Raw genomic sequence first — 12,876 nt, 5'->3', positions numbered from 1 at the left:
AACCCACCAAACTCTGCTCCATGTCCTAGAGCGTTCGATCACGATCGCGTGGCCGAAAACCACACCTCATTTGGAGTCTCCTAGCTCCCTCTATGCCGATATATAGCCCCCTCCATTTTCGGATCTCTCCTCCCCCTCGAAACACTAGTTTAAAAAAAAAACAATCCCCACACCGACGGACGTGTCCGCCCCCGGCCGGACAGCGTCCGCCGCCGCCCGCGCCCAACCGGGCATCGCCACGTGGCGCCAACCAGCCGCCGCCGCCGCCGGCCCACGGGAGCCCGCGGCCGGCCCCCGCGCCGCTCGAGCGGGCCGCTCGCCGCCTCCGCCTCAAGCCGCTCGCCGCCGCCGCCTCATGCCGCGCCGCCGCCGCCGCCCGCCTCTTCACCGACTCCGGCAGCCGGCGCCGGCGCCCGCGCCTCCACGCCGCCATCGCCGCCCGCCGCGCGCCGGCCGGCCGCACCTCGCCCCGCCCGCGGTCGCCGCTCCATCTCTGGCGACCGGCCGGATCCGGCCGCCCCCTCACCGGCCCCGGCCTCTCCCTCCATCTCCGGAACGAACTCCGGCGACCTAGGTGATTCCGGCGAACTTCGGTGAACAGTACCTGCTACAGTGCCGCCGCGCCTCGGTTTCCGTGCGAAACCCTAGATCTACTGTGGGAGGTTGTTTTTTTGCCAAGTCCCAGGATTTTTTTCACTTCATATGCTCCTGTTCGAGGCCCCGTAACTTTGCATCCGTAGCTCTGATTTGGACATATAATATATCAAAATGTTCTTCTCGACGAGTACATCATTTCATTCCATTGCATCATTTTCATTTGAGTTCATCTTGATGCTCAAAATGCTGTTAGAAGGAGGCTTCGTGAGTTAACTGTCAGATCTACTAGTTCATCTTAGACTTTTGTCATTTTTGCCATGATTATTGTGTGCATGCTATGCCTGTGAGTCCTTCATATGTTTTGTTATGCATTTTGTCTTCTTTCCAGAGGTGCAACCCATGCATTTTTAGGATGTGTGTGGTGACTTGTGCAAGCTTGCAAAGAGAGGCACCCGAGAAATCTGTTTTCAGAGACTTAGTTGTTTTCACTAAATCTGGGATATTTTAGTTCATGATGCCATATGTTCAGCTTGTTTCCTAGTGATCCGTATCTCTTTTGAGGATGATCAGTAAAGGAGTTTTGTTAATCATGTTATGCTCTATCCATCCATGTCTTTGTTTGCAATTATGGAGCAACATAGCTTGAGTCAATCGAGCTCTACTTTTGCTTCGTGGTGAATCTGGGCAGATCGTCAACTCGTTTGCGATTTTGCCGGCGTTGTTGTAGTTGATCCGTGCATGCTATGTCATTGTTCTTGCCATGTCTAGCTAGAATTTTGTGCCTTCTTTATGGATGTATGCCTGCCTTGCCATGACTTGCACCGTGGTGAGTGCATCGAGCTCATTTACATGCCTTCGTGAGTTATATTTCAGCATGTCTCAGTTTTCACTAAGTCTAAAAACTGATTGTGTTTTAGCTATGTTCGTGTGCCCGTTAATATATTTTGTGAACCCTTTTGGCCCCAGGTCACTTTGGGTCTTTTGTTAAGCTTGTTGAGTAGCTCCATTCCATGTTCTTACTTGTCTTAATCAGGTCATGTATCATGTTGTTTTGCTGCTCCGAAGAGGGCATCGTGATCTGAAATTTCAGACAAGTGTTAATTTCACTAAGTCTGGAATCTGTTTTGCATTTGCGTTTTTGCCATGCTTGTTTGAACCTCATAATGGATGAATTGGCCATGGCTCAGTGCTAGTCTTTTGTTAAGCATCTTGTGTGCATCCCTGCCATGTATTTTGTTGTCATGTTTGGTGGCTGTAGCATGTTCGTTGCAATGCATTTAGATGCCTACTTGCTGTAAATCGCAGACCGGTGTCATATCTTAAAACGCTTGCCATTTCCAAACCGTAACTCCGATTCCGGCGTTCTTTATATCGTTTGCAAGCGTTTTCATCTCATCTTTCCAGTGGCACCCTTGGGTTTCCAAGTTGAGGCCAGGTTCATGCTTTTCCTGTCATATCTTGCATTTTTGCATCCCGCATCGCATCCCGCATAGCATATCTTCATTGCATCGTATCGCTTGATCCTTGCACGTGGTTGATTGTATCCTTGTTGCTTGTTTGTCTTGTTCGGGTAGAGCCGGGAGACGAGTTCGCTACCGAGGAGCCCGTTGAGTTTGCTTGTGAGGATCCAGTCAACTCTGACAACTGTGCAGGCAAGATGATCATACCCTCGAAATCACTACTATCTTTGCTATGCTAGTTTGCTCGCTCTTGCTATGCCAATGCTACGATGCCTACCTTTTGCTTGTCAGCCTCCCAATTGCCATGTCAAACCTCTAACCCACCTTGTCCTAGCAAACCGTTGATTGGCTATGTTACCGCTTTGCTCAGCCCCTCTTATAGCGTTGCTAGTTGCAGGTGAAGATTGGAGCCGTTCCTTGTTGGGACATTTATTTACTTGTTGGGATACCATTATATTGCTATGTTATCTTAATGCATCTATATACTTGGTAAAGGGTGGAAGGCTCGGCCTCTCGCCTAGTGTTTGGTTCCACTCTTGCCGCCCTAGTTTCCGTCATATCGGTGTTATGTTCCCGGATTTTGCGTTCCTTACGCGGTTGGGTTATAATGGGAACCCCTTGATAGTTCGCCTTGATTAAAGCTTTTCCAGCAATGCCCAACATTGGTCTTACCATTTGCCACCTAGCCTTTTCTTTCCCTTGGGTTCTGCAGACTCAAGGGTCATCTTATTTTACCCCCCCTCCCCCGGGCCAGTGCTCCTCTGAGTGTTGGTCCACCTGTCAGCTACCGGTGGCTACCAGGGGCAACTCTGGGCTGGCCTACCCGTACCTAGGACAATCTGAGTGTGCCCTGAGAAAGAGATATGTGCAGCTCCTATCGGGATTTGTCGGCACATTCGGGCGGTGTTGCTGGTCTTATTTTAACCTGTCGAATTGTCTTGTTGTACCGGGTTACCGAGTCTGATCGGTGTGTCTCGGGTGGAGGTCTATTCCTTCGTTGACCGTGAGAGCTTGTCATGGGCTAAGTTGGGACTCCCCTGCAGGGATTGAACTTTCGAAAGTCGTGCCCGCGGTTATGGGCAGATGAGAATTTGTTAATGTCCGGTTGTAGATAACTTAAACCTTAATTAATTAAAATGAATCAACTGAGTGTGTTGCGGTGATGGCCTCTTCTCGGCGGAGTCCGGGAAGTGGACACGGTGTTGGAGTAATGCTTGCGCAGGTTGTTCCTGTAGATTCTCGCTCGTGCTTTGCCTCCTCTTCTCGCTCTCTTTTGCGGATAAGTTAGCCATCATACATGCTAGTCGCTTACTGCAGCTCCACATATATTTGCCTTATCCATTCCTATAAGCTTAAATAGTCTTGATCGCGAGGGTGCGAGATTGCTGAGTCCCTGTGGCTCACAGATACTACAACTCCAGATGCAGGTCCAGGTGATTACGCTCCAGGTGACGAGTACGAGCTCAAGTGGGAGTTCGACGAGGACTCTCAGCGTTATTATGTTTCCTTTCCCGATGATCAGTAGTGGTGCCTAGTTGGGGTTCGATTCAGGGCCTTGTCGCATGTTGGGTTTTCTTCTATTTTGGCGCCGTAGTCGGGCCATGAGTGTTTGTATGATGGATGTTATTTATGTACTCTGATGTGACGTGGCGAGTGTAAGCCAACTATGTATCTCCCCCTTTTATCATATATTACATGGGATGTTGTGATGATTGCCTAACTTGCAACATTGCTTTCAATGCGGTTATGTCTCTAAGTCGTGCCTCGACACGTGGGAGCTATAGCCGCATCGAGGACGTTACACAAACAAACAGTGGATCTGGAATTCCAGGCCAGTTCGGCAGCAATGGATAAAACACACAAGGAGGAGGCAGTGAAAACCACATGTCATGAAGATACTACCAGTACTGATGGATCAAGCATGGCTGAATACGATCCATGGAATCCTCCGTATCCTCCTCCAGGCCCTCCTGCTGTTGAATATAGCTTAAGTGACTCTATCCGTTTAGTAGCTAAGGTGCAATAATTAACCAACTTTCTTTTTTAACTTTATGGCATTTCTATCTTATCATGTTTGCTTTCCCTAGTATAGCTCTTGACGCCCTCTCCCTCTCTTTGCAGTGGTCACGTGAGAAAGAAGCTGCACTTGGTGCCCTCAGAGCATCCAGTATAATCTTCCCAGAACGCATCCCTAAGGTTCTCTGCATTTGAAAAAAAAAATCATTTGGTTATTTACTTTTTCCCCTGCAGTATTTTTTGTGTGCGCTACTTATGCAACATTTTTGTTTTGTTGTCCTATAGTGCACTGCTTATTTCATTTTGCTTTGCTAATCGGATAACTGATTTCCTTTCACCTCTTTTGATCCTGATTAGGAGGTGAATCATCTCTTCCATGATAAAGTGCACCATTTGGCACCCATCCTGGATAAGGATAGCGTCCGGCGCTTTCTCAGCTATATGGAGAGGAATGGGCAGGGCATGCGATGGGGTTCGATCATCACCCCAGAGGCTTTGAACCATATGATTTCACAAAATGCGGTGAAATGTGTCAAAATTGTCTTGGAGGGCCAGGCACCTGAGCTTGATGGGTGCCGAGCCGGTCCCAACTGCATGAACCAGTATGGGTACTATCCCCTCCACCGAGCTGCTGAATTTTTTTCGGTTGACATGATTCAGTTGCTCGTCCGCCACGGCGCGTCCGCCAATCTACGCACAGCCGGTGCTGAGGTCATCGAGGGCCTTCTCCCACTCCATGTTGCAGTCGAGAACACGTGTATGCATAAGTATCTGGAAGACAGTCTGTTTCCTAACCACGAGCATCGGGATTACAGTGAGGCAGATGCCAACTTTATCTTCAAGCTCATCCATCTTCTGTGCCTACCTGAAATGGTTTGTCTCACATCCACCCCTTAACAATTTACTACTCCAGCATAGCAAAGTCACATACTTATAAGTAACTGACGTAGCAATAATACTAAAGGAACCTTAAATCCCTAAATCTCCATTTTTCATAGTCGGAATTGTTTTCTGTGCTGTAGTGACATTTTTTAGCCTTTGACTCTTTGTTGAGAGAAAACAAACTCTATTTTGTTCTTAACGAAGAAAATAAGGTTGTGGTTTTATTAAGATTGTTGTTGAGAACATAGTTTTAAGTTAATCAGCACTACAGTCTTACCTATAAATAAATTCTAAAAGACTCAGTTTTTGGTCTGTGCTGGTGATTTTTGCAGAAGATCTTCTTGGATACGACTCGGCTGATTGCAAAATACACAGATAATCTATTGGATGAGCTGTGGAATTACATAAAAGAGGGAAAGCTTGCCGAGACAGCCGTTTTGCTCATGGCAGCTCAAGAGCAGATACGCATGGGAACTTCTCGCAAGAGAAATGGAGATAGTAAGCCAGATGGGCTTGCTATTATCTGTGACCGTATTTGGAACAACAATATTGCTTTGCAGTCTGAGAAGGGTCAGCAAGTGGAGGCAAGGATAAAGCTTAATAATATGGCATTGATGCTCGTTCATGTAATTTCCAAAGCTGGTGAAGGTCTTGATTCATACATTCAGAAGCATCTAGAGGTATCATTCTGTTGGTGCTTGCAGTTATAATTCCTCGATTTTCTCTGTTTTACAAAAAATTGTATATGTTGGTGAGGTATAAGCATTGGCTCTTTGGTAATTCCTGCATTATCTGATCAATATTATTTTTCTAGAAACACTGAACAAAATTTGTAATGTATCTACTTATTATAGGCTCAGTCAAGAATGTAAGATTTGTTTGGGGTCATTGGCAGTAAATACAGTTTGTAAAATGACTTTGAAAATATGAAGTTCATTTTGAGTCCCTCCACGAAAACTTCTCGTTTTGAGAATCGTGGTCCAAATTAGCGTTAAGTGTGGTTGATGCAGCTGGTGTTCGCCTAGCGCTGCATAGGCGCTTCCTCTTACAGTTTTGTTCATCGGTGTATTTGGGGTGCCTAGGCAGTTGTGCAGCTTTGGCTGTCAGGGGTGTATTTGGTTTGTTATATGTTTTTTAGGAACACAGTACAGACGCAGACACACACTCACTCCTATGAATGTACGCATGCACACCCTACCCCTTTGAGTACATCCGAGACACTGAGGTGGCAGATCTTGAGATTGATGGAAGTCTCCATGGGTGCCTTGTAGTTGACATGCACGCTATACCAGTGAAAGAGTATTCCACTACCTTCTGTTAATATGCTAGTAATACATTGAAACCTACTGTTAGCATCGCACTGAAGTTACGAAAATCAGCGTCACGTTTTCCATAGGAGCTAATTGTTACTCCCTCCGTCCAGAAATACTTGTCATCAAAAAATAGACAAAAGGGGATGTATCTAGACGTATTTTAGTTCTAGTCTTCTAGATAAATCTCTTTTTATCCATTTTGATGACAAGTATTTTCGGACGGAGGGAGTATCTTGCATTGTGCTAAATGTTATTGTTCATGGTGCATGAGTAGAGAACATCTGCTAGTGTCATTGCTCTTGATATATTACCTCCGTCCTGGTTTATTAGTCCTCTTTGTATTGTGTGCCAACTGCCAGAGTTTGACCTTAAATTTTACTAACAAAATGTTAATGCATGTCATAAAAAATAATATAATTAAAAACTATGTTTGAATACGAATCCAACGATATAATTTTTTGTGACATGCATTAACATTGTGTTAGTTAAATCTCTCGTTAAAATTTGGCACAAAATACAAAGGGGACTTATAAACCAGGACAGAGGTACTAATTTGTAGATGCTTGGCACATATAGTGATCAAATAAATAATTGTATGCTCATCTTGCTATTTCATAGGCTTTTGTTCAATTTCTGTTGGAATAAGAACAACAGGGGAGGAGTGAACTCAATATATACTAAAAGTTGAAACAAATAGGAGTAGGAGATTTGTTACAAAAATAAAGTTGCCAAGGACAGACAATAGCTTACAAAGCTCATTGTCCAAAAAAAGGACAACAACAAAGCCTTTAGTCCCAAACAAGTTGGGGTAGGCTAGAGGTGAAACCCATAAAATCTCGCAACCAACTCATGGCTCTGGCACATGGATAGCAAGCTTCCACGCACCCCTGTCCATAGCTAGCTCTTTGGTGATACTCCAATCCTCCAGGTCTCTCTTAACGGACTCCTCCCATGTCAAATTCGGTCTACCCCGCCCTCTCTTGACATTCTCCGCACGCTTTAGCCGTCCACTATGCACCGGAGCTTCTGGAGGCCTACGCTGAATATGCCCAAACCATCTCAGACGATGTTGGACAAGCTTCTCTTCAATTGGTGCTACCCCAACTCTATCTCGTATATCATCATTCCGGACTCGATCCTTCCTCGTGTGGCCACACATCCATCTCAACATACGCATCTCCGCCACACCTAACTGTTGAATATGTCGCCTTTTAGTCGGCCAACACTCAGCGCCATACAACATTGCGGGTCGAACCGCCGTCCTGTAGAACTTGCCTTTTAGCTTTTGTGGCACTCTCTTGTCACAGAGAATGCCAGAAGCTTGGCGCCACTTTATCCATCCGGCTTAGATTCGATGGTTCACATCTTCATCAATACCCCCATCCTCCTGCAGCATTGACCCAAATACCGAAAGGTGTCCTTTTGAGGTACCACCTGGCCATCAAGGCTAACCTCCTCCTCACACCTAGTAGTACTGAAACCGCACATCATGTACTCGGTTTTAGTTCTACTAAGCCTAAACCCTTTCGATTCCAAGGTTTGTCTCCATAACTCTAACTTCCTATTTACCCCCGTCTGACTATCGTCAACTAGCACCACATCATCCGCAAAGAGCATACACCATGGGATATCTCCTTGTATATCCCTTGTGACCTCATCCATCACCAATGCAAAAAGATAAGGGCTCAAAGCTGACCCCTGATGCAGTCCTATCTTAATCGGGAAGTCATCAGTGTCGACATCACTTGTTCGAACACTTGTCACAACATTATCGTACATGTCCTTGATGAGGGTAATGTACTTTGCTGGGACTTTGTGTTTCTCCAAGGCCCACCACATGACATTCCGCGGTATCTTATCATAGGCCTTCTCCAAGTCAATGAACACCATATGCAAGTCCTTCTTTTGCTCCCTATATCTCTCCATAAGTTGTCGTACCAAGAAAATGGCTTCCATGGTCGACCTCCCAGGCATGAAACCAAACTGATTTTTGGTCATGCTTGTCATTCTTCTTAAGCGGTGATCAATGACTCTCCCATAGTTCTATTGTATGGCTCATCAGCTTAATTCCACGGTAATTAGTACAACTTTGAACATCCCCCTTGTTCTTGAAGATTGGTACTAATATACTCCGTCTCCATTCTTCTGGCATCTTGTTTGCCCGAAAAATGAGGTTGAAAAGCTTGGTTAGCCATACTATCGCTATGTCCCCGAGACCTTTCCACACCTCAATGGGGATACAATCAGGGCCCATCGCCTTGCCTCCTTTCATCCTTTTTAAAGCCTCCTTGACCTCAGACTCCTGGATTCGCCGCACAAAACGCATGCTGGTCTCATCAAAGGAGTCGTCCAGTTCAATGGTAGAACTCTCATTCTCCCCATTGAACAGCTTGTCGAAGTACTCCCGCCATCTATGCTTAATCTCGTTGCCCTTCACCAAGAGTTGGCCTGCTCCGTCCTTGATGCATTTGACTTGGCCAATATCCATCGTCTTCCTCTCTCAGATCTTGGCCATCTTATAGATGTCCCTTTCACCTTCCTTCGTGCCTAACCGTTGGTAGAGATCCTCATATGCCCGACCCCTTGCTTCACCAACAGCTCGCTTTGCGGCCTTCTTCGCCATCTTGTACTTCTCTATGTTGTCTGCACTCCTATCCAGGTATAGGCGTTTGAAGCAATCTTTCTTCTCTTTAATCGCCTTCTGGACATCATCATTCCACCACCAGGTATCCTTATCTTCGCTTCTCCTTCCCCTGGACACTCCAAGCTCCTCCGAGGCCACTTTACGAATGCAAGTCGCCATCTTCGTCCACACATTGTTCGCATCTCCTCCTTCCTCCCAAGGGCCCTCCTTAATGACCCTCTCCTTGAACGCTAGAGCTACCTCCCCCTTGAGCTTCCACCACTTCGTTCTAGCGACTTTGGCACGCTTATCCCGCTGGACACGAATCCGAAGCGGAAGTCAGCAACCACCAGCTTATGCTGGGGTGCAACACTCTCTCCAGGTATCACCTTACAGTCTAGGCACGCACGCCTATCTTCTCTTCTCGAGAGGATGAAATCAATCTGACTAGAGTGTGGCCACTACTAAAAGTCACCAGATGTGATTCTCTCTTTCTAAAGAGGGTGTTAGCTACAATCATGTTGTAGGCTAGAGCAAAGCTTAAGACATCTTCTCCTTCTTGATTCCTGATGCCATAGCCAAAGCCCCCGTGCGCCCCTTCAAAACCTGTGTTAGATGTACCCACATGGCCATTGAGGTCTCCTCCTATGAAGAGCTTCTCACCAATCGGTACACTCCTAACCATGTCTTCCAGGCCTTCCCAGAACTCCCTCTTAATGTTCTCATTGTGGCCTACTTGCGGGGCATACGCGCTGATAACATTGAGAACCAAGTCCTCAACTACCAGCTTGACCAGGATAATCCGGTCCCCACGTCTCTTGATGTCTACCACTCCATACTCGAGGCTCTTGTTGATCAAGATGCCTACGCCATTTCTGTTTGCAGCCGTCCCTGTGTACCATAGCTTGAAGCCGGTATCCTCCACCTCCTTCGCCTTCTGTCCTCTTCATTTGGTTTCTTGGACGCAAAGGATATCAACATCTCTCCTCACCACTGCATCAACTAGCTCCCGAAGCTTCCCTGTCAGAGACCCTACGTTCCAGCTACCTAAGCGAATCCTCCTAGCCTCGGCTAGCTTCCTTACCCTTCGCACTCGTCGAGTCAAATGCGAAGACCCTTGCCCATTTTCCACTACATCCGGGCGTCGATGTAGCGCGCCACTAAGGATGCGACGACCCGATCCTCGCTCACTTGCCACCGTATCCGGATCAAGATACAGCGCGCCACCTTGGAGGTGACGGCCCGGCCCTTGCCCATTTTCCACCACACCCGGGTTCCGATGTAGCGCGTCGCTGAGAGGGTTACGCCCCAACGAAAATCTTTCGGGTTTCATCTCCATAAGAGTGGCTGAGTTTTTACGTTGGCTCGCCAAGCCTATCACAACCCTCCTCCTTTACCCGGGCTTGGGACGGGCTATGTTGAGACAACATAGGCGGTCCCTTCCTTTTTGGAGTAGTCTGCAAGCCATCTAAGTGCAGGTGTGTATAGCAACTTCCTTTTGTAATGAAGAGGCAGAGCGCCTGCTGGTTTCTTCGGAAAAATAAGTCTTGTCTAGTTTACACAAACTCTGGGCAATCAGTGATTCACAGCTTCACATGTGATGAAACCTGTCTAGGCTGTTACTTTCAGTTAGATGGCGTGGACAATATGAACACACCACTCTTTTAAAAGCCAAAACTAAACAATTGGGGCAAATTTGGGAAACTAAACAAAATAATGCCGTATATCTAATTAACCCAAATAACTAAGACAAAACATGTGTTCTGTACATGTATTGATGTCATAAAAAATACATCCATTCTACAATGTTATTAGTGTTCTTAAGTTTTTCTGTGGCCTTTCCACTTGTATTATATTAATATACTGTTACCACTGCAAACAATTCTTTCTGTCGTATCTCAGTCGTCATGATTCATGGTGCTCATGACATATATCTCATAAGTTAAAATGGTCGTGCAGGTGCCGTATTTCATGCAGGTGCCCCATTTGGAGGTCATTGAACGTGTCTCGTCGATTCTCAAGGATAATGGTTTTTGTCCTACTAGTGAATGGACAGAAATTGGAAACCTGTACGTTTTGGTCAAGGACTATGTTTTGTATACATAGTTACATACACAACTGATATGATCTTTATTTAATTATTTCTTCAACTTGTTCTTGAAGCTGCCCCTATGAGGATGTGTTGTCCAGTGAGGATGTACCTAACAAATCTGGTACGTATCTGTGTGTATTGATTGAAGCATTTCTTTTAAGCTGTGAGGGGAAAAAATAACCCTAAATATTTTTTGTTGGATATGATACGATGAAAATCAGGGGAAAGTGACACAAACAGGGAAGCTCTAGAAATGGATTATCTACAGACAGTAGTGAATAAGGTAAATATACGAAAACATCATCTCCGAAGATTTATTTGTTTGATTTTGATGACTACATAGAATTTGGATTATTCAAGCTGAATTATCTGACACTGAAGAGCTATCCAATCTGTGATAAAATTCTGTCTTACTGCTTCTCTCTCTCATGCTAAAATACGATTGGATTGGTGACACAACGCAGCCAATCCTAGAATGTAGATGTACTAGCAAATCTCATGCAGCATAGTCATTCAGAAGCTTAACGTGTTAGTTAAAGATGCTTTGTGGTTTGTTGTACCTTCAGTCAATAAAATCTCACTCATTAAACTAAATTATGTGTAGGTTTAGTGACATTACATTCTCCATAATCACATTATGTAATATTCCAAGGCAGTGCTGCTGGCAGGTTTCACTGTTTGATGTTTTGAGGTTTCTAACATTCAGATGTTGTTTTGATGTTCGAGCCAGGCCACAAGAAAGAGAAAACCAAGACGATGGGAGCTCAAACTCGCCAGGAGAAGCTTCTTCCCATGGTGGAGATCAGTGTTATCTGCCCGGTCTAAAGTCAAGATCATCATCCCCCACAAATGGGCACGTCCTTCTGAATGCTTGGATCTCGAGATGGCTTGGAAGAAACCTACTCAAGGCTTGGATGGTGAGACAGCTTCGAAGAAGGAAACCGTCGAGGATGGGTCTGCTGCTGCAGGTCACGGCGTGATGGGCCGATTTCCCATGGTGGTATATAGTAGCAAGCCCGGTGAGCTGTTTACTACAATACCGCTCGCTGATATACCAAAATACATGAAGCAACAACAGAGAAGGCAATCCAGAAGGCTGTTTAGTACAGCGGTTAATTATCAGCCCAGGATGGTGATTGGTACAGGAGTGAATCCTCAACCCGGAAGAAGGCTGTTTGGTACAGCGGCATTGATGCTGCTCAAAGTGTTGAAGAAGGCATGAGGAGTAGTATAGAAAGGTAAGGCCACCTTGAATGCTGGTTTTCTTGTTCAAATTTGTGAGCATGGATGGTCTCGAGCTAGGGAACGTACATATATATGGTCATCTGATGCACCTTAGGTCTGAACAAATCGAAGCATCTGCAGATTAGCCCCCGGTTATGTATGCGCCAGTCAGTCATCTTATGGTCGTGTTTTTTGTTTGCGCATGCAGGTCGCGGCGGTGATGGTTGGGTCATCATCTTCCTGCCATCAAGTTATCTATCATATCGTCCTGTGCATGCTTTTGTCTCAAGGTCGGATGATTGTTTTGCGCATGACGTAACCTTGTTCAGAGTCATGATGAAGTACTGATGTCCTAAATTAAAATGTGCCATGCCTGGCAGACCCACGCTAGCTAGTGCAAGGCACCTACCTAAGTACTCCCTCCGTAAACAAATATAAGAGCGTTTAGATAACTACTTTAGTGATCTAAACACTCTTACATTTCTTTACAGAGGGAATACTATGTAACAAAGACTTGTGTGCTTGTACTGTTTGTAATGCTGCTGCGGAGTACATCCCGTGTTTGCTAATTCTTGAATTCCTCCAGTCTTGAATTCCTGTGTTCGCCGCTAGGAGAAAGGAACTTTCTTTCTTGTAAGATTTCTTTCTTGGAAGAGGAGAAAGAAAGGC

General features: G+C 45.7%; 1 protein-coding gene across 1 annotated transcript; it reads left to right on the top strand.

The window, feature by feature from the left end:
• The first annotated feature begins 3,903 nt into the window (after positions 1-3,903).
• On the top strand, positions 3,904-12,205 carry LOC125545608 (meiotic drive suppressor JIEYAO-like). Its single transcript, XM_048709649.2, has 8 exons — positions 3,904-4,074; positions 4,179-4,253; positions 4,431-4,946; positions 5,288-5,635; positions 10,851-10,960; positions 11,055-11,104; positions 11,205-11,266; positions 11,714-12,205. Exons 1-8 carry the CDS (start codon positions 3,904-3,906, stop codon positions 12,203-12,205), a joined length of 1,824 nt encoding a protein of 607 aa, XP_048565606.2.
• The last annotated feature ends 671 nt before the right edge of the window (positions 12,206-12,876 follow it).

Source organism: Triticum urartu, chromosome 1A (assembly GCF_056163025.1).
Source record: "Triticum urartu cultivar PI428250 chromosome 1A, HENAU_Tu73, whole genome shotgun sequence".
NCBI classification, from domain to species: domain Eukaryota; kingdom Viridiplantae; phylum Streptophyta; class Magnoliopsida; order Poales; family Poaceae; genus Triticum; species Triticum urartu.
Note: the sequence above shows the minus strand (reverse complement) of the source record. Positions and strands in the feature narration are given on the sequence as shown.

Coding starts and splice junctions, on each gene's coding strand:
- LOC125545608 (XM_048709649.2), top strand. CDS start 3,904: ATGGATAAAACACACAAGGAGGAGGCAGTGAAAACCACATGTCATGAA. Junction 11,105..11,204: donor GGATGTACCTAACAAATCTG/GTACGTATCTGT, acceptor GATGAAAATCAG/GGGAAAGTGACACAAACAGG. Junction 11,267..11,713: donor TACAGACAGTAGTGAATAAG/GTAAATATACGA, acceptor TGTTCGAGCCAG/GCCACAAGAAAGAGAAAACC.